We start from the raw sequence: 27930 nt of genomic DNA on the forward strand, positions 1-27930 counted from the left end.
AATAAACTAATATTATCAATAAAAAAGTGAGAGACGAATTTACCTGAACAAATAATTATTTTTGATGAGTGTTATCATTATAATATAATTCAATTGTCTAAGAATCATATAGAGGTCTAAAGAGAAAATTAAATATTTTTCTTTAAAAAATCAGAATTTTTATCTTCATGAACATAAACAAATAATATTAAATGTATGATTCAATAAAAAAAGAGTTGTAATTATATCAGACATATCAAATTATTTTTCCTTGTAAACTCAAATTATGCAAGAATGTCTAACCATTTTCATTATAGATATATTTCCTATAATCGGCAAATCTGAATAAATAAGTTTAAAAATTATCTACCAAAAGAAGAAAAAGATAAAAAATAAGGAGAAAATTACATTTAAATACTTATAATCATTTTTGACAAAACATAAATAATTCAAAAGAAAATAATATAATAGAAACATTACTTCTTAAGGACCTAAAAAAAGAATAATCACTATATAACTCAAAATCCATTAATCTCCATCTTTGGATATTTTCATTTCATCCTATATACAAGAGTCAAGAAAGATAATAACAGATAAATTATTAATCCCAAAATGAATCTCAAAGTTAGCAAAATAAAATATTATATCTCATAAAGGATAAGGGAAAATTACATTTAATCATAAATTTTCCTACATAATCATTTTTGACAAATAATCAATATACATGTGTAGCTCAAAATTCATTAATTTTCATCGCTTGATGTTATCATTTCATCCTATACACAAGAGTCAAGAAAAATAATAACAAATACATTATTAGTCATATAATGAATTTCAAAGATAACAAAACAAAATAATTTATCGAGAAGAAATAAAAATATACTGACATATTAGCCTTACTTTCTAATTAAAAGTAATATATGAAATAATATTTGAAAAAATGATGCACCTCAAAGCTTACAAATATTGTAACATGTCTTACACTAATTCTCTACCCAAAGACGACTACAAAATAACACACAATTTTAATATGATTTTATAGTGTTAATGTAACCTTTCACATTAAATAGTTAGAAGTTATGCATATGAAAGACTTAAGAGGTTATGAATATGAAAGGTTTGAGAGTTATGAATATTAATAATACTAATTTAAGAATAAAATTTATATAATTGAAGAGGTATAAATTTATAAAAAGTAATTGGAAAAAAAAGAAAAAAGTCAAGTAAAAGAAGAAAAATGAATGGAGGTCATAAAGAGGTGTCACATCACCTCTGCTACGACCCTCATCTATATATATATATATATATATATATATATATATATATATATATATATATATATATATATATATATATATATAGTGATTGATTGATAATAATTTAAATAGAAAATAAAAATATCAAAATTTTGGTTGCATTTTTTTCCTTAAAAGTATAAAAATACCCTTCAAAACAATTAAATAGATTCAAATATGCCCCTACGTTGCTTCTAACCCCTATTTCATTTTACTTATATCTCTATTCACCTAACACAATATTTGGTGAAGGTTACATTAAAATGTTTTCTTTTTTCGTTTTGCCTTATTCTTTTCCACCGTTATTATATCCATTAATAATTTCAAAAATGTTTTGGGGTGAGTTTCAAGGCGAGTCTCGGGGTGGAGCGTACCTCAAACGTTTTTAGGCTTAAATTAAAGATGTAGATTGATAGGACGTAAGTTTTAAATTTGAGGCAAAACCTCGAGCATAAAAGAAGTCTTGAGCGTAAAAGAGTAGGTCCAGACTTTTTAATTTGTTCTTTTAAATTTATTTTGCTTTTAATCATATTTTTTATTATTGATATAATGATATTTATCAAATAATAATTATAATACTTTTTTTCTCTTCATTATTGATTTTTAATACTTATATCAAATAAAAATTATAATATAATTTTTATATATTATAGATTGTTCGTAAAAGTCTACTTGTAAAATCACTAAACAATTTAGTTTTGATTATTTTATTAGTAATAAGTTTATAAACTTGAATATACACGAGATTAAGTAGATCCATGAGACTTACGCTCTATGTCTCAAAGCTTACAATTCGCTCTGTACCATATAAAACGCCCACTTTTTAGAACACTGATTTTCATGACTCCAACTCGACACTCGTATTTAACGTTAAAAAGTACTTTCCCAATTCCCTCTCCCTCCAAAGCCCCATGCCCTAGATTAGAACAAATTTCTTCAAATTTACAAATAGGGCATAAGGTGTTTGACAAAAGTCCAAATAGAGAAAGGGTTGATTCCATTATCAGCAATCTTCTTCCTTGGTAAGCTGTAAAACTTTTTCCTTTATAATTTGGTTATCATTTCCCACTTTTGATGAACTCACAATCTCTGAAAATAAGTGTATTTATCTTCCTATGTTTCGATACTCTGTTTTTAAGATTCAACCAAGTGCACCATTTAGTTTTATGAAGAGACCATGGGTTCATGTGTCCTATAATTAGCATAAAAATTGGCCCTTTGGTATTTGTACATGTTTTTTAAGTCGATAAAAGCTACTTCCTTTCTGTAGTGTTTGGTTTCAAAACATAAGAAACTATTTATGTTTGTCATGAAAATCTTACAAAAATAGTGTTTTTTTGGATGGTGGGTGTAGTAAGTAGATATTTGTGCTGGTGTGAGACAGTAGATACATGGTGGCATAGTCGAGCTAAGTGCAAGTTGGTGTAGGGAAGGTTTTAACATGTTCACTCAATTTCTATTCCACGTCTACTGCGAATTAGAACTCTTTGGAGTGTGGTGTTCGTGTAGCATGTCAAATTACTCCTGGGGTGTTTTAATATGAAATCATGTTAGTTCATAGGGTTCTGTGAGGGATGAATAATTTTGGTTTGAAACTTGCAAAATGGTGATAGTTTGAGATATTTTTAACCTATTCAGTCTTTTTCTTTACTGTTATAGGAGTCTTTTAGCCTTCCCCTTGATTTCTTCAGAAAATTGAGGCTAATTTTTTTCCACTCACTGTGTATATGTGTTTCTATGTCGTGTCGAACTTGGAGTGAAAATTGAGGGTCTTCAGTTTTCTGGCATGTACTGTATAATGTTACTCTCTTTCTCTGTCGTGTTCCCAGTGCACCTCTTCTCATTCTTGTCGTCATCTCACATAATCTCGAAATCAAGAAAAAAATGAGTATCAAGGGTGAATCATTGTAAATTATCATAGATTTATGTGCCAGAGAACTTGTAATATTGTTTTTTATTGTTAATGGTAAAACACACACCTAAACTATAAATTTTTGCTAGTTTTCACACCCCAACTATTGGTTGTTCCCTTTTTCTACATGAACTACCACTATCTATGTCTTAAAACACATCTAGAAGTTGTTTAAGCCAATTATTAGTTGTTCCTTTTTCCTTCTTGAACTATCACCATCTACCTAACTAGGTGTATTTTAATACACATATGGTAATAATTAAGGTAGGAAAAGGGAACACCTGATAGTGGAGGTGTAAAACTCGCGAATAAGTGATAGTCAAGTGTGCTTTTGATCATCATCACAATTTTTTACTTCAATTTTTGTTTGGCATAATGATGGCATGAGATGAGTTAAAATGTAGAAACATGGTCAGTGAGGATTCATATACCCAATCCCGACTTATTTGGGATTGAGGTGTAGTGGTTGTTGTTAATCCAACAATATATATATGAAGTATTGATGAAAGGTGTTCATGCTAAGAATGCCATCAATGGATATCAAGAGATATGCGTAAATGTTGACACTGTTATCATGCCATATGTGTATTTATCGTTAAGTATTCATACTAAGTTTACCTTCTACGTTTTTCATCTAGCAAGTTGTCCCGAGATCGACGACTTCATATATTTCCTCTCGAGGAATGACATTCAACATTTTGTACTTAACCTTCCACTTGGGAAGATGTTTGACAAAAGTTCAAAAGAGAAAAAAAGAAGGCGGATTCCATCATCAACTATATTCTTTTGCATGTAAGCTTTAAATCTTCTCTTTCTGTGTTTTCATCATTTCTTTCCATTTGGGTATGTGTATATTTTGTTAAATCAATTAAAGTTACTTCCTTTACATAGTTTTTTGTTAAAGCATAAGAAGATATTTACGTTTGTCCCAAAAATTTTAGTGTTTCGTGAAGATACAAATTCTTGCTGAGATAATGTGATTCTTGTTTCTATAGAGGCTTACGTTTGTCCCAAAAATCTTAGTGTTTCGTGAAGATACAAATTCTTGCTGAGATAATGTGATTCTTGTTTCTATAGAGGCTAACTCTTAGAGTGTGTTTTTGGTACAAATGTAAGTGGAGTTCTTTCTTATTATGTGTTATTAAGTAAATAAGGAGAAATCTTGTTCCAAAAGCATTTGTATATAATCTAGATAACTCTAGGGGGAGTCAGGGTTAGGAGGAGGCAGTAGCGGATCCAGGATTATCATTAAGGAGTGTTAATTGTTGTAGTAAAAATATAATTATGAAAATTGTAGGGTTTGAACACACGATCTCTGGAATTTTCGCAACACATTGACCACTATATTAAACTTTTAACTTGTGTCAATGCTTGTATATATATTTATTAAACAAAATTTGACCTCTATATACAATATAATTTTCTGACCCCTTACCCAAGGGTGGGTCCGCCCTTGGGGTGGGGTTGGGATGTGCTTGAAGGTGAGTATTAGACAATTAGTTTGTATTGACATTTATAAAAGTTGTTTTCCCTACTTTCACTAGGAAAGTCATTTTCTTCAATTTGAAGGAACTTGTTTCTCTAGAGAAAATGTTTTCCAAATCTTTGACCAACTTAATTGGAGAAAATTGGAAACTACGTACCAGTGTTTTCAAAAACATTTTGGGGCGAGTCCCAGGGTGAGTTTTGGGGCGGGGCGTACCAAAAACCCTCTGAGGCGTAAATTAAAAATGTAGATCTATAAGGCGTAAGTCCTAAAATTTGAGGCATAAGCCCTGAACATAAAAACGTAATTCATGGGCGTAAAAAGTACGCCCCGGCGTTTTTAATATATTCCTTTTAATTTTTTTGCTTTAAATCATATTTTTATTATTAGTGTAATGATATTTTCTCTAATAATAATGATAATCCTTCTTTCTTCATTATTGAATATTAATACTTTATCTCACATAAAAATCATAATTTATTTGAAAAGTTTACTTTTGCTTATTTTATTTAGTAATAAAATTATAAATTTGAATATACATGCGACTACGCCCGTAGATCCATGGAACTTACGCCCCGTGTCTCGAGGCTTACGCCTCGCCCCGTACTATATAAAACGCCTCGCCTCACACCCCCGCCTTTTGAAACACTGCTACATACCAAACACACCTTTAATGGACGGTGTTCATTCTGTGAGAATGCAAGTAATGGATATTAAGCTATGTTACATGGATTTCCTTACTGGTACATACTCAGTCTGGGTATGTCAAGTATATTTTTCCTTCTGATTGAAGAATCTGCATGAAATACCCAAGCTAATGTCCTGCCTTCAATATAGATATCTCAAGGCAAATTGCATCTTAGGTATTAAAAGGAGATAGTTGACTGATTTCAACAAGAATGCACCTTAATTTGTTATGTTAGTTTGACTATGTGAATAGATGTACTATCCAAATAATTTGAGAGTCCTTACTTCATATTATTGTTTATCGCTACAGAATTTTAGTGATTAGTATTGTAAGTGTTCCTTTCGTTCGTATGTTGATCGCAAAACGTGTATATAAATTTCATCCACATTAGTTGGAGATCCTTACTTTGTATTATTGCTTATTTTCTACAATTTGTTGGTGATTTTTGATATATGATGCCTCCTAAACGTTGAAAACATTGTCGAAGTTTACTTCCTGCCGTTCTTAGCTACCTTCCTGATAATATAACCGATGTCATTCTGATGCATTTGACGTGTAAAGATGCTGTGAAAGCAAATACCGTATCAAAAAACAATGGAGGTATCACTGGTGTAGACTTAAAGAGTTGAAGCTTTGAGTCTCTTTGGAAAACAAAAAAGGATTTACTGAACCCTACAATAAAATTTACAAAGATTATCTACCAGCTTTTGACAGTTCATGAAGGACCCATTACTAAGTTTACCCTCAATGTTGCTTATCTAGAAAGTTGTCCTGAGATCGACAACTTCAGATGTTTCCTCTCGAGAAATGACATTCAAGATCTTGTACTTCACCTTCCACTTGGGAAGATGTACAAATTGCGCACTTTTCACATGTTCACAGTTGAGGCATCTCAATCTTCATAATTGCTCTATACATCATCCATCAGCCTTTCAAGGGTTCAATAAGTTAATTAGCCTGGAACTATGTGGAGTCACAATTTCTTCTGAAGTGCTGGAAAATTTAATATCTCATTGCCCTTTGCTTGAGCAGTTGGTACAGAAAATTTAAGGTTCTTCTTAGTGCTTTGATTCTTTGCATAATTGTTAATCCTCAATAATATGATAGTTGACTTCTTCTTGTCTTTCTTAGGTTGACTGTGAGGATGAAGAGGATGATAGTATTCTACAATGCTTTAAACTTGAATAAATCACCTCAGGGAAGTTATGTTGCGATGCTTTGTAGGAACCACACCTGAGACGCAACTCATCAAGCTTTTGTTAGCCAAGTCCCGTGTGTTGCTGAGAATACTAATTGATACACGTTATCTACCTGATAAACCTCTTGACACAAGATCAAAAATATTTGCCAAGGTCTCAAATTTTTTGATAGCATCACCTAAAGCATAAGTAGTCTACATAGATTTTTAAGCAGATCAATTATTGGCTTACAAGTTGAAATTGAAATGAGAGAAACAAAGGTTGATGTATAACAGTATGTTTTGCTTGGGAACATGAGGGTTGTCAGATGAATGTTTTGATTAATTTGTTCTGTAATTACACTGTCACTACATGTTTTAAGGATTTTACATTTACTGCTTGTGCATGAATGCATTATTGAATACGTATTACACATGATGGCTTATTGAGGCTGGTGTGTACAGTTAGCTTTGTGTTTGGAAGCTCTTGCCTGTTTGCAGTATTGTTGCAACCATTTATTGTTTAACTAACCCGTGATTAGCAAAGAGCTGCAGAAACTATGATTATGAATTTGTTATAGAACCTATGAGTTGACAACTTCATATGTGGCATACAAGATCTTGTTCTTCACCTTCCATTTAGAAAGATATACAAAATTGCCTTTTTCACTTTTCATGTGTTTGCAGCTGAGGTGTCTAAACCTTCATAATTGCTCAATACATCATCCATGGGCTTTTCAAGGTTTTGATAAATTAATTAGCCTTGAACTATGCAGAGTCACAATTTCTTCTAAATTGCTGGAAATTTTAATATTTCATTGCCCGTTGCATGAGCAGTTGATGCTGGATATCCCAAAATTCTGAACATTATTGAAATTGATCCCCCATGCTGCGATTGTTTGATTTCACTGGCAATATATGTTCTTTGCCTTAAGAATGTCCCTCTTCTGGTAAAAGTATTCTGGTAGGTTACAATATGAAGGCAGTGGATATTGATTTTGAAAAGGTTTTCGAGTCTTGTTCTTCTCTCGAGCACCTCCTCTTTAAATTCCTTAATATCTGGGTAATTATTGCTTCATGACTTCATTGTTATGCACTTTAGCAGATGGAACTTCTTTTGGGCTAACTGATCTTGAATTTACTTAAATTTTTCCTAGTTATTTGCTGAAGAAGGATATGAAGCACCAACTAGGCTTCCTTTTGATCTTAACAGTGCCAATTGATTTACCTACCTGAAACTCTCCTGGTGGAGTCATGTGAGCTCTCTTTTTCTCTTCGCTTGATAAGAAGTTTCCCATTTTAGAATATCTTGAAATTAAGGTTCTTAATGCTGACTCTTCTCTTTATTTCTTATTTGTTGATAATTTTTCATACTTCGTAGATCCTCAATAATTTGTGAATTGACTTCTTATTATCTTTCTTAGGTTCACTGTGGAGATGAAGAGTAATTGTTTCTAGAATGCCTTGAACTCGGATGTTTCTCAGATGTGACATTAAATCACCTCAGGGAAGTTAAGCTGGAACGCTTTGGAGGAACCACGATGCAACTTATCAAGCTTTTGTTAGCCATGTCCCAGTGTTGGTGAGAATGCTAATATATACATGTGTTCTACCTCTTGACACGAGGTATCAAATTTTTTTTGTGCATCACCTAAAGCAGTAGTAGTTTACATTGATTAATCAGATCACAACTTTTGGGTTAGAAGTTAAAAAATTTAGAAGAGAGACTCAAACGTTGATATAATTGGTCTATAACTATGTGTTTACCAATTTAAAAATTTAAAACTAATTATTCTTAGAAAATAAGGAGTGTTTCTACTAATTTACCCCTAATTAATTGCCTTGAAGAAATAAATTATTCCTTAATCCTATAAAACATCATGTATCAAAACAAGGGTTATTCTGGAAGAGTTCGATTAATTCTATCTCCTTTTTTTTCACACGGTGTTTGAAGCCCCAACTATCTCCGAATTGCACACTCTAGGGTCCATTTGGGGGTGTCCTAAGCCTTGACTAACTTTGGATCGCGCACTCTAGGGATCATTTGGGGGTGAAGCTCCAACCATATTAAGCAATAGTCCCACCACTGCACCACAACCATCCTTGTAGTTATTTCTTGAAATCTTATAACACAACTTCTTTTAGAACGGAGAAAGTACCAACTAACCTTATACATGAAGCTTACTATTCCTTCTGTCTATTATTACTTGTCCATGTTTGCCGTAACATATTCCTTAATTAAGAAACAACAAGTAAAAGGATAATTTTACTATATCTCCTCTATTAATTATTAGTCATCTATGCTACGGTATTAATAGTACGATTTCATTACAAGAGTAAAATAGACACAGAATTTCATATTTACTAACTTGACTAATATCTATTTGTACCATGTATAATTGAAAATACTTTTTCATTCTACCTTGTTTTTCTCGCGCTCAATATCTGTATTTCACTTGAAATGAAAATCGAATCTGACCCGGTAATATACTATAAAGTTTCCCCACAATTTCTCTCTTTCCGAACTCCATGCCCTAGATTAGGGTAAAACTCATAGAGGCAATTTCGAAGAGAAAAAGGTAATTCTTCTTCCTTGGTAAGCTTTAAATCTTTTTCCATTATAATTTGGTTATTTTTCTGCATTTTATCATTTTGTTTCGTTTTTTTGATGAACTTACAATCTCTGAAAATAAGTGTTTTGGGCGAATTTAGGATTTTCAGAATATGAGTGCAGCAGAAGAAAATGTATTAAGCGGAAATTGATCCCTGACTCATCTAGGTTAATAACTCAACATTTTCAATCAAGTGCACCATTTAATTTTACGAAGAGACCACGGGTTTATGTGCCCTGTAATTAGCATATAAATTCACCCCTGGAATTTAAGTTGCTGGTTTCCTTTTGGGTGTGTTTGTATGTTCCTAAAGTTGATAAAAGTTATTTCCTTTTTGTAGTTTTTAGTTTCAAAGCATAAGAATTTATATAAGTTGGTCCAAAAAATCTTACAAAGATAGTGTTTTTCTGGATGGTTCAGATTCCAGTGGAGTTGAAAGATATTATAGGTGATTTCTTTGTATCTGCTTAAGGCTGACGGGTAGAGATATCAGATATATTTACTGGTGGGAGGTAGTAGGTACGTAGTGGCATGGGAAGGCTTTAACCTGCTTACTCGATTTTTTTTCCGTGTGTACTGCAACTTAGAACTCTTTGGAGTGTGATGTTCATGTAGCATGTCATATTCCTCCGGGGATATTTTAAAATGAAATCGTGTTAGTTCATAGGTTTCTGTGAGTGATGAATAATTTTGGTTTGAAAAATGGTGATAGTTTAAGATATTTTTCACCTAAGTCTTTTAGCCTTCCCCTTGTTTTCTTCTTCAGAAAATTGATGCTAATTCTTTTCCACTTACTGTGTATATATGTGTTTCTATGTCGTGTCGAACTTGAAGGCTGAAAAATGGGGGTCTTTAGTTTTCTCTGTGTGTATATAATTTCTAAATGTTGTTTTTCGCTTACATTCTCTTCCTCAATTGTTAAGGAAATGATCAAATGGTTCAATATAACCTATTGGATAGAATATTTGAATACTAAAATATTTCCTATGTTGATTTGGCTTTGTGAATAGCCGCTCTGTCTTGATAGTTTAGAGATTCCTTACTTCATGTTATTTTCTAGTTACTTCATTTTGTTGGTGATTATTGTTGGAAGTGTTCCTTTCGTTCTTATGTTGATTTGACTAAATGAATAGTTGTTATGTCCAGATAACTTGAAGAGACCTTATTTCATACTATTGCTTATTTTCTACAGCTTCTCAGTGATCATTGTTATATGATGCCTCCTAAGGCAAGAAAGTTTGGTCGAAGTGTACTTCCCGATGCCCTTAGCTACCTTCCAGATAATATCATTGATGTCATATTGATGTGTTTGCCTTCTAAAGATGCTGTGAGAACAAGCATCTTATCAAAGAAATGGAGGTATCACTGGTGTCGTCTTACAAAGTTGGAGATTGATGATTCTCTTTGGATAACAAAGAAGGATTTACTGAACCCTACCATAAAATTTAGGAAGATGATGTACCAGTTTTTGAGCCTTCATGAAGGGCCAATTACTAAGGTTAGCCTTGATATTGTTCTTCTAGCAAGCTGTCCTGAGATTGACAACTTCATATATTTCCTCTCGAGGAATAACATTCAACATCTTGCACTTCACCTTCCACATAGAAATGAATACAAATTGCCTTCTTCACTTTTCACATGTTCGCAGCTGAGGCATCTAAGTCTTGCTTATTGCTCAATACAACATCCATTAGCCTCTCAAGGATTTGATAAATTAATAAGCCTGAATTTATGTGAAGTTAATATTTCTTCTGAGTTGCTGGAAAGTTTAATATTTCATTGCCCGTTGCTTGAGGAGTTGGGTCTGGATATTGGAGACAGGTTAGACGCAATTGAAATTAATGCCCCCATGTTGAAATCGTTTGATCTCACAGGCAATATAAGTTGTGTCTGCCTTAAGAATGTCCCTCGTCTGGTAAAATTATTGCTGTATGGTGACTATATTCAAGCAGAGGAACTTGATTTTGCAAAGCTTTTCGAGTGTTGTCCTGCTCTCGAGCACCTCCGCTTTTTCTTGCTTGATTCCGGGGTAAATATTGCTTGATGACTTCATTATTATGCACTTTAGTGGATGAAATTTCCATTTGGGCTAACTTAATCTTGATTTTTGGTAATTGTTTCCCAGTTCTTTGCTGAAGAAGGATATGAAGCGCCAACAAGACTTCCGTTTAATCTTAACAGCGTCAAACGCTTTTACCTGCCTGACATTAAGCTGGTCGAATCACACAAGCTTTCTTATGCTCTATGCTTAATAAGAAGTTCCCCGTATCTAGAATATCTCGAAATACAGGTACGTAGTACTTCGGCTCATTTAGTTTATTTCTTTCTCTCCTCAATAATCTATGAATTGACTTCTTGTTATCTTTCTTAGGTTCATGACTATAGATATGACGATGAAGATGAAGATGACGAGGATGAACCTATTCCAGAACCCCTTGAGCTCAAACATTTATCGGATGTGACATTTAATCACCTCAAGGAAGTTAAGCTACGCTGCTTAACAGGAACAACTTCTGAGTTGCTGCTTATCAAGTTTTTGTTAGCCGAGTCCCCTGTGTTGGAGAGAATGCTAATCGATCGACAGTTTCTTGATCAAGAACAGCTCGATAGAAGATTACAGATATTCGCAGAGATATCAAATTTTTCGCGGGCATCGCCTAAAGCAGAAATTGTCTACATAGATTTACGCGGATCTTTGGCTTAGAAGTTGAAAGACTGAAAAGAGAAACAAACTTAATGTAGTAGTATGACATACTCGTTTATTTCTTTACTTGATCAATTGCATGTATGGCACAGCTTGAAGGTAACTATGAGGATTTTATTTTAACATTTCTTCGGTTTATTGAGATTAATGCGTATAATTACGTGTCATCTTTTAAGTGGTTAATGTAAGTTAAGTGGAAAATATATATAGTATGAATAATCACGGGTTTAATAGATTCTCAATTAAAAGAAAATATTGTTCTAGTGTGTAAATGCAATTTACTAACAAGTTTAGTGGAGTGATAATTAGAGGTATTTTTTTTTTTTTAGTTGAATAACCCTTGGAGGGGTAGGAGTTGAGCAACACTCCCAGACTTAATCATTAATAACAAAAACAAAATACAAGGAGGGGGACATAAACCTTACCTCCTACTTAAGATGGTTTAGAATTGACTTCCCGAAGGAAGTTAACTCTTCCCCTTACATCAAAGATGAAATTAAAATACTAAGTATCTAGTGAGAGGACTCCTCTCAATACAAAGCATCTAGAAGACATAAACTAGGGAGACTCTCCCTTTACAAGAAAGCCTATAATCTATCCTAACCTATTCAAAGTAGCTATAATTCTAATTATAGCTAAGTTGAAAAGATACAAGGATAATCAAGGAGGTTCCTTAATCCTTTTGGTCTTTTTCCTTCTAAAACTAGGCATTTGCAAAAGATCAAGATAGTAGTATGATTTTGCTTCCTTAGGCATTTGCTGGCTGTTGAAGTAAACCTGTGGAGAGGTTATCCTGTGGCTGTGATTTGATAGTGCATCAGCCACCCAATTAACCTCCCTGAAAACATGTAAGCATTTGAAGTTTTGGGTTTGAGAGATGAGGTTTTGTAGCCTTCCCAACTGTGTGATAATGTTCCATTGAGGGAGAGACTTCTTTAAGATCCAATGCACAACCAATTGGGAGTCTATTTCCAATATTATGTTTCTATATCCAAGTTCAATTGCCCAAGTCAAACCAAAAATTGCTGCCTCAATTTCCGCCTTGTTGTTAGTACCCTCTTCAAGTGGTGTTGTGAAAGCCATTACCAACCTGCCATTTTTATCCCTCAAGATACCACCAGCCCCTAACCTGCCTGGGTTGGTAATGGCACTGCCATCCGTGTTTACTTTGAGCCATTGATCTTGAGGTCTAATCCAATTCACCATGTTTACCTTGATGTCGTGCACTCACCTCTCACTCATTTGGATTAAATCTGTCCATTTTGTCAGCCATCTAACTTGAGGAAAGGCAGTGTTAAGCATCTTGTAGGTGTCCTTGTATATGACATATTTGACCCTGCTTATGTTGGTTGTTTTGCCTCCGTATTTAGCTGCACACCTGTTCTTCCAAAGGTTCCAACAAATGAATATTTGGGTGGCTTGCATGAGCAATTTGTGGGCTGCATTTTTTGGCGTGGCAGTCCACCATTGCTGCAGCAGTACCTGCAGAGAAGAAAAGTCTGGCAACATGCCTGTAGTGGCTGCAAAACTGCTCCAGACTTTGGCTGCAAAGTTCCCGGAGTTGAAAATATGTTCTATGCAGTCCGTACCTGATTTGTCAAAACAGCAAACACAATTGGATGGCTGAATGTCGAAATTAATTAGTTTATCATTAGTAGGGAGTTTACCCCTAAGGGTTCTCCATAATAAGAAGGAAGATTTAAAAGGAATGTTTTTATGCCATAATTGTGAATTAAAGTGCTTCTTAGCCTTTTTTTCTCTTATTTCTTCCAAAGCTGGTGAGCAAGTGAAGCCACCATGGTTGTTAAGATTCCACACAGCCTGATCTGGTAGGTGTTGATGGGGGGAAATCTCTGTAGTTAAGATTTTGGAGAGCTGGCTGGCTGGTGCCTGCTCCAATAATCTGCTCCAGCTCCACTTTCCTGCCTCCCAAAAATCTGCCACTTTGGAGTTATTGAATCTGTTGTTGTTGTTGGTGAATTGTGCTAACGGTCCACTGCCTAACCAATTATCCCACCAAAATGAGCAATTTCCAGCTTGTAACTTCCATTGGATGTGTTGCTCAATTTGTGGTCTGTTCATCAACATATATTTCCAAGTTAAGGAATCCCCAGAATTCCATTTTTTGCTAATTGGATTAGACCTTTGGCAATACTTTGTCTTCAAGAAATCACCCCACAAAATTTGTTTGGTTCTGAAATTCCACCATTGTTTGAATTGGAAAGCCTTGCAAATATCTTTTAAGTTCCTGTTGACACCCAATTTTGACCCACGTCGGTATAAATTAATTATCGAGCTTCGTGAGTTTTTCAAATTATTTAAGTTAATTAGTTTTATAAATCTTGTGAATTTTTTTTTTTAAAAAAAATAAAATAAAATAAAAAAAGGGGTATATATATATGTATATATATGTATACATATATGTATACATATGCATATATATATATATATAAGTAAAAAATGTATATAATATACGGATCTTATGCTACTTATCATAACGTTAGATAAATATATATATATATTACGTAATCGTATATATAGTTATGCATGACGAGAAGATTTCATGCCTCGTCAAAAGTTATGCATCGCGAGAAGACTTCATACCTCGCTGGAATTTATACATCGCGAGAAGGATTTATGCCTCGCTGGAATTCATGCATAGCGAAAATCATGCATCGCGGAAATCATGCATCGCGAGTCATTAATTATGCACGATGAGAAGATTTCATGCCTCGTCGAAATTTATACATCGCGAGAAGACTTCATACCTCGCTGGAATTTATACATCGCGAGAAGAATTTATGCCTCGCTGGAATTCATGCATCGCGGAATCATGCATCGCGGAAATCATGCATCGCGAGCCAATAATTATACATGACGAGAAGATTTCATGCCTCGTCAAAATTTATACATCGCGAGAAGAATTTATGCCTCTCTGAAAATCATGCATAGCAAAAATCATGCATCGCGAGTCATTAATTGTGCACGACGAGAAGATTTTATGCCTCGTCAAAATTTATGCATCGCGAGAAGACTTTATGCCTCGCTGACAATTATGTACGACGAGAAGATTTCATGCCTCGTCAAAATTTATGCATCGCGAGTCATTAAATTTGCACATCGCGAGAAGATTTTATTCCTCGCTGAAAGTTATGCATCGTGAGAAGATTCATATCTCGCGGGAATTTACGTATTGCGGGATGATGTTTAGGCCCCGCAAGAGGACATACATGGATAAAGAAAGAGCAATATTTATCCATCGGCCTCAACCACATTCCTTATTTTTATAAAAGAAAACATCAAGAAGAGCATCGAAGATAGCAACAAAAGAGACATCAATATCGCATCAACATTTATTTGTTTATTTTAGCATCAAATGAAGAATACCATGAAGATTTTATTTACAAAGCACAAAGCATAAGCTTTATTTGCTAGAGGTCAGACCGATCGAGTCGACGTCGAATATTGAGGAGAACAAGGAAGTGTCGACATGGTAAAAAGACACTGTCTCCCATCCTAATTGCATTTTTAAGCTAATGAGTTTTATCTTAGTTTTGTCGAGAGCATCCGAAAGGATGAATTCTCCAAAAACCACAGATACGGACGACATCAAAAAGGATGCAGCACAACGTGGAACTTTTTCTTAGCAGCGAACTGGGACATAGTCTAAAGAGGAATGTCAAACTCTTAGGACGCGAGCAGAGGAGCGACTTCCACCACAATCGAACCACCCTCTCAAAACATGCGGGTTTTTCTTTAGTTTCTGTCAGTTTCCGTCTTGCGTCCGGAAGTTTTGTTTTATCGGGGGCGAGTTTCCAATCTGAGTGACAATGCGCCAAGAGCTTTGGAAATTATGTCCGTGTAAGTTCTTACCTATGGATGTGAAGAGCTCCACATTCATGGCTAAGAGGTCGCAAGCCTCTTTTTCATACTCGTTTAATGTGTCACTCGTCCAAAACCGAAGGTTAGCTAGCATAATAGTTTTCCTTTTCCAACGATCGAGTCGAACTACGCACAGCCTGATTCCGAAGGTTTAAGGGTATGTAGGCGGATTCAATGTTGAAAACTCGGCTGTATTCCAACATTTCGCTCTCGAATTCTATTCTCGAGCATTTCGATACCTTCATAATTCGGTGTCAAGGTGGCTTTTGATTCTTTGAAATCGTGCGGTAAATCAAGCTTATCGAGCTGCAAGTGGTCTGAATTCTCATATAGCCTGAGATATGTAGGAGACCCGTTTTCAAAGGTTCGGCCCTAATTCCTAAACTCTTTGTCAAATCTTTCTTCTTAAAAGCGAATGGAGTTGGTCAAAACTGGTTCGGTCAACTTCATTTTTCTCGAGTTGCTTGCATCAACCCAAGTAAAATGAGGGACAGTTGTTGACACCCAATTTTGACCCACGTCGGTATAAATTAATTATCGAGCTTCGTGAGTTTTTCAAATTATTTAAGTTAATTAGTTTTATAAATCTTGTGAATTTTTTTTTTTAAAAAAATAAAATAAAATAAAAAAAGGGGTATATATATATGTATATATATGTATACATATATGTATACATATGCATATATATATATATAAGTAAAAAATGTATATAATATACGGATCTTATGCTACTTATCATAACGTTAGATAAATATATATATATATTACGTAATCGTATATATAGTTTGTATATTTTATGAATAAAATATATATATATATATATATATATATATATATATGTATATGTATATGTATATGTATATGTATATGTATGTATATCTTAAGTTTAAAAAGTATTCTATCAAACTAGTCACTTTAAGGAAGCTCGTTAATTAATCAATACGAATTCACCTTTAAGGTGTAGCCTTTCGTTAGCTAAAATGGGCCTGCTCTTAAAACTAACCCAATTCCCTCCCCATTGTGTAATTTATCCCCCAGGCCCATTTTAAATATTTCTTCCATCAACCCACACCATATTAACTCAACATCCAACACTCCTACCCGGCCCAATACCCTTAAATACCCGTTTCTTCCCTCTACCCGGCCCAAAAACCCGGCCCCGTCCCTCTCTTCTTCCCCATCCTCACCCACGCCATGTCCCAAAACAAGAACAATTCCCAGAACCCAGAAGAACGCAGAAAAACAGACCCAGAAACGGAAAAATCTTCCCCCTCTCCCAACACACTCTTTCTCTCCCCCTCCCATCGCGACCTGCAAAGAAAAGAACAGAGCTGCGCCGAAAACGCAGCAACGACAGACACCAAAAAAGGCAGCGGTGCAGTGCTTTCGGCTGTGGCAGACCTACTCTCTCGTCCTTGCATCGCCGAGATGACTCCACGTAGCTCGCTAGTACCACGATTTCATCTCAACCCTCCACCTCGCCTCAAACTCCCTTCCCGCTCGAAATTTCGGATAAGATTTTGAGATTTTGAATTGAAATGGGCGGAAACTCGTGAAACCCATCCCAATTTCAAAAACCATAGGGATTTTTCTATATAAACCCCCATTCTCGTCAGTTTGGGGGTTGGATTTTTTTTTTGAAATTTCTTGGGTTGAAAATTGGGAAATTCTGAAAAAAGAAAATCGAGCTATTCTGTTATTGTGAGCTTTGGAAACATTTTGGTTTCTCTACTGTTGGTTTCAGAAGAACTAAGGAAGTCAGATTAGTTTTAGAGAGAAACACTCTGTTTCGTTAACGAGTGTTCGACAGTGGTGTTCCGTCGAAACGTCGTAGCAACCTCGGTGTGTCTGTTTCGTCGAGCGTAGGTGTGTCGTTCCAGCTCAGGTATTCGAGACAGAGGTTGGTTTGAGGTCGCGATAGTGGTGCTTCTCCCTTGCTCGTAGCCCCCAGTTCTGCTGCTCCTCAACAGGTAAAATACTTACGTTATGTAACTTCTTCTCTTCTCGATTTCAGTGTGGCGGAGGGAGTGTTGGAATGTCTTTTCGCGTGTGTCTACTGTTGGTTGATGCTGCTCATTTAGTATGCTGGTCCGCTGTTTCGTTTTTTTGTTTATGTCAAGCATGGTGAAACATTTGAATGATTGAATACATGGCCTGTTTGCTGTGAATATAGGACGCTATATGTGCTGGGTTTGGTTTGATCGAGATTTGTTCTTCAATCTCGACATGAGCCTAGTTAGAGTTTGTCTCGTCTGTCTCTTTCACGTGTCTAAAGATTTCGATTTTTGTATTGGTTATGTTGTGGTATAGGCTGTCGTCTTAGCCATTGTAAGCTGCTTGCTTCATCTTGCATGTTAGCTTGAATATGCTGTAGCCGAGAGATTTGTTCTTTTGCTTATTGCATTCTAGTTAGTTAGACTACCATGCTGTAAGAGAATTCTTCTCTTCCTTAGTTATGAATTTGGTTGTTACTGTTTGGAAACAATCTTGGATGTCATGTCGTATTTTCTCAAGTATGTGGTTTACTATCAAGCATCGTATTGGTTTAATTTGGGGCCATTTCTTCGCTCCGTTCTGTCTTCCTCCACTTTCAAACAAATCTCGAATATTCGAAAGCATGAGAAGCCGTAAACTTTCCTTTAGTCGTCCATTTCTGTCAAGCATGACTTAATACGTTAAAATATGTATATCTTGAAGTTGTTTTTTTTAAAAAAAAACCTTAGAAATTGTTAATCTTCTCGATTGTTTCTTTGTATTAGATTTAGTTTGGCATAATAGTTTTTTTTTGGTATTGAAATGGTGACATAATTCATTAAATATGGCATTTTACTTGTGTTAAACCACCGGGTGGTCACTTATATGTCATACCTTTCTTTTATGTATAAGTGTGATTTGCAATATCATTTTTTTATCATATAGGGTTGTTTGTTATTCTTTATCTTATTGGATAAAATATGTATTGTTATTAAGTTTAGTTTGTTTTCTTGCATATGTGTCCGTTGAATCGTATATTAATTCCTTCCGTTTACTTTGTGGCATGTAAATCTGTTCGGGTTCGCCATGAACTCTCCTTCTTTGCATATCGAGAGAGTCGTAAAGACTCACATCTTCCCTATCATCAAGTCAATCCACGGCATGGCAGGAAGACGTTCGAGATTCCATGAAGATCGAAGATAGTCAAAGGCTTTGGATTAGAAAGCCTCTTTATTTTATACCTTTCGTATTTATTTTGTAATGGGCATAAGCCCTTGTTGCTTTCTTTTCTCGTATTTATTTTATATGTTTAGATTAGGACAGGTTGAAACGGGTTAAAACCCAAAAGCAGGTGGGTCCAAAATTCGGCCAAGGCGAACAGAATCCGAATTTGGACCCAAAAATCTCTCTCTCCCTCTCTCTCTATATCTCTCTTTGCTACTTGTTTACGTTTTATTTTGAATGTCGTTAGCTTAAGATTAGAAAACTCCAAACCCCCTTCGAAGCGCCTTCTATTTTATCAAATCTCAAAACTAAAATGGAATCTCAAAACGATAAATATTTCAACTCGTAAGTTGTTTAAAACTCTAACATGTTCAAAATTCAAATTCTAAGTTAGTTTGAATTTAAAGAGCTTTAAAATCTGAAAATTCGCCTAAGTAAATTTCTCATAAGTTTAATGATTTCAAAATTGCAAAGTTAAAATAAATAATAGTCAAATAAGTTAATCGCCGGATAACCGTAAGTTAGCGGAGTGTCTTAGGTGCCTAACACCTTCCTAAGACATTAATAGGAATCCCGAACCCTTAAAAGTTTTCAAACAATTTTCTGTTTAATTATTTGAAATCAAGTTTTCTTAATTTTCTCAAAATTAAGTGGCGACTCCCAAAAGTCGAAAATAAACTTTTTTCGAAAATATCCTTTTTCGATAAAACAGAAATGGCGACTCCGCTGGGGACCTATTTGGAGGATTCTAACCTTAAGACTAACTTGTTTGACTAATTGTGATAATTGTTCACTTGCTTAAATACTTTAGTTTTCGAATAATTGCATTTCATGGCATAACTTCCGCCAAACGGCAAATAGACTGCATTAGGAAACGGAAGTTACGCGGCTTACCGCGACTTCTCTCAGAAATACCTCAAGAAATCATTTGGGAGTATCGAATAAATAGTTGGAATGCGGTCATCCGACGTTATTCGATAGCTCCACCCCGATGTTTGTCCGACTCGGGTAACCGTCTATTTGAAAACAATTCTAGAAAAGCCTAAGTTAGAGCGAAACCAAAACCAAAATTAGGCATCAGCCTAGGATGACTTAATACCCAAGGTGTATTAAGTCCATTTTAGTAGAAAACCACCAAAATCGCGTCTAAGGTCTTCGACCTCACGACGCATCATGTTATTTGACATTCGAAAGTGTATGTGTGAAAACCAACTTGGGGGTAGGGGAAAGTCTAACAGGGTTTTGTTTTGCAGGTATGGACCGCTTCCCCAAATTCAACATGGTCATCTCAGCGCCACCCCAACTAACAATGTGGCACAACGACTTAGACGGAGATCATAGGCGGACTCTCAACAAGTATGTAGGGGCCTTGACCGAGCTAATCAACATGAATGGTTGGCCAGAGTTGATAGAGGTACTCACGGGGTATTGGGACAGCCAAAGAATGGTCTTCCGTTTTGGAACGGCCGAAATCACCCCTACATTAGAAGAGATAAGGGATTGCATAGACACCGTGGGAACGGGCCTAGAAAGAAGAGCCCGAAAACAAGAGGACGTGTTTATCCCCAACAAACCTTCCGTTGAGGACATCTCGGATTGGTTAGGACTAAGAAAAGATTTCACTTATTGGTGTCAAGATTCCCACATAATGTTCAGAGATCTGTACGTTAGATTTGGACACGCGAGTTTCTATGCCGCGTATAATCGGGAATTTAGAATTTCCTACAGGGAGTGGAACGAGCTCCGCCCATTGGCGTTTGCCATAGCCTTGTTGGGAACAATGGTCTTCCCGCACGGCCCGAGCCTGAGTATCAACACCAGAGTCATAACACTCGTCCAGACGCTATTCAAAGGGTACGAGAATCAAGGAACGACAAAGTACTACTCCGTAGCCCCGGTCATATTGTCAGACATATATCGCGCTTTGGGTAAGTGCAAAGAGGGACATCGGTACTTCCAGGGTTGTAATCTGCTCCTCCAATGGTGGATTCTCAGCCACTTGGCGAAGCGTGCCGGAACTCGAGAACTGCACACTCTCGACAACAAGAACACCCTCAAGGACTTGAACGACTTGTTATTCTGGGCAAACATGGACAATCGGAAGACGAGAGGGAGATGGGCCCAAATTTTCTCCGAGTTGAGAGAAGAGGACCTCCAATGGATGCTCGACCGCTTCATATCCAAAGAAGTTGTCGTAGAAAGTCGAAGATGTGTCGTGCTTCCTTTACCCGGTATCCGAGGGATCCGCCCTTACGCGCCGTTTCGAGTCTTGCGACAGTTCGGAAGAAAGCAGACTGTGCCTAGAGAAGCGTATTATGGTGCTTATGTATATGACATCGGGGACGACAGGGTGGACGACGCTACAGAGATGCTCAGAGAATGGAAGAATGCCAAGCGCATGGGCAAAGACAGTATCGCCCCTGACCGATTCAACGCTGGATGTGACGAAGGCTACAAAACATGGTTGAAGAGGGATATACAAAACATCTCCTTTCAAATTCCGCGTAGCTTTCGTAGTGTGACAGACAGAGAGGCCAAAGCAGAGGCCGAATTACGAGAATTAAAGGAAGAAGCTAATGAGGTCTACGCCAAATTCGTAGAGAATCAAGACGCACTCGAGAGGGCAACTCGAGAGATCGAGAGACTGAAGCAAGGGTATGAAGAGTTCGACAACTGGATCCAGCAGAAAATTGAGAGGATGCGATATGAGAGCCTAGAAGACAAAGGGCGTCTGGGCGAAGGCTTTCTGTTGATGCTGAGGTACATGTTCCAACAGCACAAAAACCAGAAAAACGACGACGGAGCGGGATCGTCCGGAGCAGCATAGTGGATATCGCCCCTACGCGGGTTTTTCCTTGTTGTATTCGCATTGCTTTAGCCCCTGCGTGGGCCCAATGTTATCGCACTTTCTAAATAGCCCCTGCGTGGGTTTGTTTTTCCCTTTTAAAACATTTCGCTCATTGTTAAGTATTATTTTGGGGGGAATCACTTGACTGGTTTAAATTCACACGTACATCATTCGAATGCGTTAGGCCTACCCTTGGCACAAAGGGTCCCCATGCATGATTAGGACGCGTTACCTATGTGCACTTAAATGCTTATGTGTTACGTTGCTTTGAATGAAGATATTGTAAACCCACTCCAAGCCCAAAACTCTAAAGAGTATACAGAAGCCACTATTAAAATGTCCGACCAAAATTTCCGAGTCTCTAGTTTCTCACGCAAAATCCATCTCCCCCCACAAATCCTAAATACCGCTCTATCATCCCAGGGAAGTTGAAACACCGCTATGGACAAAGGCAAGAACGTCCAGACGGAGCTCACTGAGGAGGAACTACGAAGAAAGATCGAACGAATCACTCGAGAGATTCAGAGAATTAAAGAAGAAGGACTCAAAGTAGACGTGACCACGGCGATCTACAAAGCTGCGGTCACAACCTTGGATGAAGATCTGGCGTCACAGATAAAGAGAAAGAAGGAGGTTGAGATGGAAACCGAAAGCCTAAGGAAAAGGTTGAACCTGCTTCGTTTGGAGATACACGAAGGAAAGGCGAGAGAAGCGAAAATAGATATCGAGACTGCCGTGTCGTTGGCCAGAAGTGCGGCACTCGACGAAGAATTGGCAACCCATAGCAACTTAAAAGGCGGAAAACATCCCGCCCGTGAACAGGGAACAGATAACAGTAGCCCTGGCTATGAAGTAATTGAGGAGGACGATGAAGAAGAAATCGTCTACAAGCCTCCGTTTCCGACTGTCTGAAAGGAAAGGAATGACGCAGCCACAAGACAAGAAATCGCCAAATGTTGTTTTCCAGAAATTTCAATGTTGTTTTCCAATTCCCTTGTAATCACAATGAAAGAATGAATGAAAATTTTCATCCTTGTATTCGAACTACGTTGGGCCTGAATTCTCCTCGTGAGATACGTAGGCAGCCTTTCCCGGCCCGGCCCCTATCACCAAAAATTTTCATTCTCCTCCGTGTTTCGGAGATACGAAGATAAGATCAACGGACGACGAAAAGCAGCTGCAAGAAAACCATAGCTCAACGTGATTCAGCTTTCCCGAGATGACGTCAAAACAAACAAATTCCTGTTTGTTCAAAATATATTTCCGTCCTCATTCGCGGGTTAAGATGTCCTCAAACAAAGCGACTTGTGTGTTTATCTGTTTTATGTGCGATATTATGCATTTTGTACTCCGGATATGCACTAACAAATTTGCCTTTGAGTTGTTTTTACATCACAGGTACCTCTTACTGATCTGTGTCGATAAAGCTGGCAGATCACCACTACTTCACCAGATCAAAAGGTCGCGCAGATTCCTTCCCCAGATCAAACGCAAATACAGACATGGGCGACAACAATGAACAAATCAGCCTCACAGATGTCGTGGTGGCTCAGCCAACTGTGGCAGAGCAGAATGAGCTTATTGCGCAGTTGATGCAGCAAATAGCTGACATGAGGGTAGAGATGCAACGGAGGCAAGACACCCCTCCGCCCGGATTCGGCCCCAACTTTCTCGACACAAGACCCCCTACATACTTCCCCTCGTCCAGCTCGGATCCTACTCAGCAACGTCCATCGACACCCGTGCATAACCCCTCCAGAATAGATATGACTACCCAAAACCCCCAATACGCAGCAGTCTCCTATCAGACTCCCTCACCACTCCCAGACAATCCTCCACAAATACCACCACACCCCCAAAGCATTCCAATAGCCCCAGTACCCCAAAATCAAACCCAAAATCCCGCCGCCTTCAATTCCCAAACACCGCATCCCCACTTTAACCAAAATACCAATCCACAAAATTTTCCGCAAAATTATCAAACCGCACAGAACGTTCCAAGCCCTTCCATAGCTCCACCCCTCCCCAAAAGAACCACTTTTCAAGTCCCAATCCCAGTCGAGCATGAGGTGCACGGCTCCGAGTTGGACCACTATGAGGAGCAAGAGAGAGAGTGGAGGTCGAGGGAAGAAGCAAAGGTAGACATAAAGGAGGAGATCCGGAAGGCAATGAGGGAATTGCAATGTACTCCAGACGTCGCTGGGTTAAGCTACGCAGAGCTATGCATCCACCCAGACTTGAACCTGCCTGAAGGGTTCAAGATCCCGAAGTTTGATACCTTCGATGGGGCGGGCAACCCCATGGCACACCTCAGAGCGTACTGTGACCAACTCGTGGGAGTTGGCAAAGATGAAGCCCTGCTAATGAGGTTATTCAGCCGGAGCCTGTGCGGGGAAGCTTTGGAGTGGTTCACATCCCACGAGACTCGACAATGGCCCAGTTGGAGTGCACTGGCTAAGGAGTTCATCGACAGATTCGCGTACAACGTCGAAATAGTCCCTGATCGGTACTCCTTGGAGAAGATGAAGCAGAAGCCCACAGAAAGCTATCGCGAGTTCGCGTACAGATGGAGGAAGGAGGCAGCGAGGGTGAGGCCTCCAATGACAGAGAAGGAGATTGTGGAGGTGTTCGTGCGGGTGCAGGAGCCCGAGTATTATGACAGAGTCATCTTATTAATCGGCGCCAAGTTCGCCGAGATAGTCAAGGTGGGTGAGACTATTGAAGATGGCCTGAAGTCGGGGAAGATAGCCCGAGTGTCTGCATCACCTGGGTCTTCCGGACTGGTAAGGAAGAAAAGAGAAGAGGTTAACGCTATCTCACACGGGGGAAGAAAGGCCCCCAGAAACTTACCACGTCCCCAAGGCCGCCCTTACCCTCCATCACAGCCTCATCAAGCCTACCGTCCAAACTCAAATCATTCCAGCCACTACAATGCCGGCCCCACTTATCCAGAAGCCCATATTGCGTCATATCAGAATCCACCCCCGATTCCCCAAAATTTTCCAAACTACCCCCAAGCCTATCAAGTCCCTCCCCACTACCAGAATGTCGCTCCCAGCTGCGCTAATGTACAGCCAAGCTATCAAGCGTCATTCCCTGCATATCAAATACAAACCCCAGCATATCAAAGCCCCCATCCAAATTACCAAGCCCCAAGGCCAAACCACCAAACAAATCCCTACCCCAGAACCCAAGCTCCACGACCAAACGCCCGCAATTACCAACAAGTCCCTCCCCCACAGCAGGGCGGGTATGATCCCCCTCGCCCCAGGTCTGAGAAGAAGCCCTCCAGAAGCTTCACTGTGTTGGCTGAAAGTAGAACTAAATTGTTCGAAAGGTTATCCGCGGCCGGATACATCCACCCTGTGGGCCCCAAGCCCGTGGATGTCCATTCCAGATTCTACAGACCGGAGCAGAGATGTGCTTACCATTCCAACAGTGTTGGACATGATACAGAAGATTGTATCAATCTCAAGCACAAGATCCAGGACTTGATTGACCAGGAAGTGGTCTCTCTTCAGCCCGCGGCGCCAAACGTCAACACGAATCCGTTGCCAAATCATGGGGGTGGAAACATCAACATGATAGAAATTGACGATGATGAGCGTGAAGCCAAGAGAATTACTCCTATTGTTCAGGAAGACTTGGAGAGGGCTGTCGCTTCTTTGAGCGTCAGGGAGAAAGGAGAGTTTGTCATTCTGACACCTGCAAAGGCTGTTGCCTTGGTGCCCTCAAGGACTCTCCCCAAACCCAAGTTTGTGATAGAAACGGCCGTGGCTCAAGGCATGACTAGGTCCGGAAGGTGCTACACTCCTGATGAGCTTGCTCTCGGAGGACAGAAGAAGGACCATGCTAAGAGGCCGATAAGCGAGGGGGAAGCAGAAGAGTTCTGGAGAAGGATGCAGCCGAAGGACTATTCCATCGTCAAACATTTAGAGAAGACTCCAGCTCAGATATCTGTGTGGGCCCTGCTGATGAGCTCTCAGTCCCACAGGCAGGCCTTAATGAAAGCTCTTGATGATACATACGTGCCCTCAGGCACAAGCAGCGACAATGTAGCTGCTATGATTCACCGAGTCATTCAGGGACACCGTATCAGCTTCTGCGATGATGAGTTGCCATCCGAAGGGAGAGCCCACAACAAAGCTCTACACATCACCGTGGTATGCCGCGGAAAGATCGTCAACCGTGTTTTGGTAGACGACGGATCTGGCCTAAACATATGCCCCTTGTCCACGCTGAAGCAGCTGAGGTTTGACCTCGGAAAGTTGGAGAAAAACCAGGTCAATGTGAGAGCTTTTGATGGTGTGCAGAGAGAGACGTTAGGAGCGGTGAACTTGATCATCCAAATGGGCCCCACGGAGTTCGAGGCAAAATTCCAGGTGTTGGATATCGACACCAGCTATAACCTCCTTTTGGGAAGGCCATTTATTCATATGGCTGGAGCCATCCCTTCCACTCTTCACCAAGTGATGAAACTAGTATGGAGAAATGAAGAACTAGTTATTCACGGGGAAAGGAGCCATTCAGGTAAGCAGGTGCCGATCTTGGACGAGACGCCGCAAACTTCGGACTTCTACACAGTGGAGTTGGTAAATGCCACCGATGAGGGCCTGGCACCACAGACTCCCATGCCGGCCGTGTACAAAATGATTGCCACGGTAATGCTGCAGAGCGGATTCGAACCAGGTTTCGGATTAGGAAGGAATGCACAAGGGATCATCGAGCCAATTCCGGTCCTTGCTATAGGATCAAAGTATGGTTTGGGGTACATCCCCACAAATGATGATTTGAAGATGAAGAGGAGAAAGGATCAAGGGTTGACTAAGCCGATCCCACATCTCTATCACTCCTTTCCAGTCCGGGAGCATGCCGAGTCTGCAGACGATGGGGAAGGAATCTGTGACCTGTTCAAGGAGATCAACGCCGTCATCGAGGAGGAGGCTGAGCCAGCAGGCATTCGTGATGCTGAACCAGGGGAGATGCTGCAAAATTGGACGTCCACGCCGATCCTGATGCCCCGAACTCTGTGGTAGAATGGAGTTATTTTGTGCATGCCAAAATCGGTGGTCGTTCGGAAGAGGCCCGAGACCCACCATTTCTGCATTTCTTGATTTTGAATTTTGTTATGATTGTTTAAAGGGCGACACGGCCTTGTGCCATGACCCAAATTTGCATTTTTGATTCAATTTAAATGAAAGCCTCCTTATTTTGACTTTGTTTATTCGATTGCTTGTTATATTTTACTTTTCTAATTTTGTCTGTTTGTGATTTCAGTAACGTAAGTTACAAACCTGCCAATGTCATGTCATGTCACGAGCTAAACGAGCAAAATGAGGCAAATGACGACGAGGCTGACGACTACGACGACGAAAGTGGGGAACCAGACTATGTGGTAGAAGAATTTCGGCAGTTCGAGAATCAACATAAGCCGAATCTGGAGGAAACAGAGACGGTGAATTTGGGAGATTCAGAATGTGTCAAAGAGGTTAAGATCAGCACTCACCTGAATGAAACTCAGAAGGTGAGCCTGGTGCATTTGCTTGCCGAATACAGCGATGTGTTTGTTTGGGAGGTCAGTGACATGCAGGGGCTGAGTACCGATGTCGTATCTCATAAGCTGCCTATCAACCCAGGGTTCGAGCCGGTGAAGCAAAAGACTCGGAAATTCAAGCCTGAATTGAGTCTGAAGATTAAGGAGGAAATCACCAAGCAGATAGAGTCTCGGTTGGTAGAAGTAACGCAATATCCCACCTGGTTGGCGAATGTCGTTCCGGTCGCCAAGAAAGATGGAAAAATCAGGATTTGTGTTGATTACAGAGATCTCAACAAGGCTAGTCCAAAGGATAATTTCCCGTTGCCAAATATCCATATTCTGATTGACAACTGTGCCAAACATGAGATGCAGTCATTTGTGGACTGCTACGCGGGTTATCACCAGATTCTGATGGATGAAGAAGACGCGGAGAAAACGGCCTTCATCACGCCTTGGGGGGTATATCACTACAGGGTGATGCCGTTTGGGCTCAAAAACGCCGGTGCCACTTACATGAGAGCCATGACGACTATCTTCCACGACATGATTCACAAGGAAATTAAAGTGTACGTGGACGACGTCATAATTAAATCCCGCGAGAGTTCGGATCATT

At 38.7% G+C, this 27930-nt stretch overlaps 3 protein-coding genes across 23 annotated transcripts; 2 read left to right on the forward strand and 1 right to left on the reverse strand.

The window, feature by feature from the left end:
- Positions 1–2041: 2041 nt before the first annotated feature.
- Positions 2042–11978, forward strand: LOC101268638 (F-box/FBD/LRR-repeat protein At1g13570-like). Of its 21 annotated transcripts, none has more exons than XM_026028426.2 (9): positions 2115–2296; positions 3825–6411; positions 6492–7600; positions 7695–7793; positions 7962–8119; positions 9250–9316; positions 10342–11178; positions 11275–11439; positions 11521–11978. In XM_026028426.2, exons 7-9 carry the CDS (start codon positions 10363–10365, stop codon positions 11851–11853), a joined length of 1314 nt encoding a protein of 437 aa, XP_025884211.1. In that variant the 5' UTR covers positions 2115–2296; positions 3825–6411; positions 6492–7600; positions 7695–7793; positions 7962–8119; positions 9250–9316; positions 10342–10362; the 3' UTR covers positions 11854–11978. The 21 variants fall into 21 exon arrangements, with proteins under 21 accessions (XP_010312700.1, XP_025884211.1, XP_069147884.1 ...); XM_069291783.1 differs by lacking the exon at positions 9250–9316 and having other exon boundaries at positions 3825–3978; positions 6492–6712; positions 7314–7600; XM_069291786.1 differs by having other exon boundaries at positions 3825–3978; positions 7495–7600.
- Positions 11979–13080: 1102 nt separating this feature from the next.
- Positions 13081–17156, reverse strand: LOC112940334 (uncharacterized). The gene is made up of 2 exons (XM_026028326.2): positions 16876–17156; positions 13081–13927 (listed from the first exon to the last, which is right to left on the reverse strand). Exons 1-2 carry the CDS (start codon positions 17154–17156, stop codon positions 13081–13083), a joined length of 1128 nt encoding a protein of 375 aa, XP_025884111.2.
- Positions 17157–23283: 6127 nt separating this feature from the next.
- On the forward strand, positions 23284–27364 carry LOC138339666 (uncharacterized). The gene is made up of 3 exons (XM_069291536.1): positions 23284–26813; positions 27059–27305; positions 27338–27364. Exons 1-3 carry the CDS (start codon positions 23284–23286, stop codon positions 27362–27364), a joined length of 3804 nt encoding a protein of 1267 aa, XP_069147637.1.
- Positions 27365–27930: the final 566 nt, after the last annotated feature.

The sequence above is a fragment of the Solanum lycopersicum genome, chromosome 11 (assembly GCF_036512215.1).
Source record: "Solanum lycopersicum chromosome 11, SLM_r2.1".
NCBI lineage: Eukaryota > Viridiplantae > Streptophyta > Magnoliopsida > Solanales > Solanaceae > Solanum > Solanum lycopersicum.

Bases quoted from the DNA above. Each gene is read 5' to 3' on its own strand.
- LOC138339666 (XM_069291536.1), top strand. From the start codon at position 23,284: ATGGGCGACAACAATGAACAAATCAGCCTCACAGATGTCGTGGTGGCT. The intron at 26,814-27,058 runs GTAGAATGGAGT...TTGTGATTTCAG, and splicing joins CTGATGCCCCGAACTCTGTG to TAACGTAAGTTACAAACCTG. The intron at 27,306-27,337 runs GTGAGCCTGGTG...TGCCGAATACAG, and splicing joins ACCTGAATGAAACTCAGAAG to CGATGTGTTTGTTTGGGAGG.
- LOC112940334 (XM_026028326.2), bottom strand. From the start codon at position 17,156: ATGCAAGGACGAGAGAGTAGGTCTGCCACAGCCGAAAGCACTGCACCG. The intron at 13,928-16,875 runs GTAGAGGGAAGA...GTTGATGAACAG, and splicing joins GGGCCGGGTTTTTGGGCCGG to ACCACAAATTGAGCAACACA.
- LOC101268638 (XM_010314398.4), top strand. From the start codon at position 10,363: ATGATGCCTCCTAAGGCAAGAAAGTTTGGTCGAAGTGTACTTCCCGAT. The intron at 11,179-11,274 runs GTAAATATTGCT...ATTGTTTCCCAG, and splicing joins TTTTCTTGCTTGATTCCGGG to TTCTTTGCTGAAGAAGGATA. The intron at 11,440-11,520 runs GTACGTAGTACT...TATCTTTCTTAG, and splicing joins TAGAATATCTCGAAATACAG to GTTCATGACTATAGATATGA.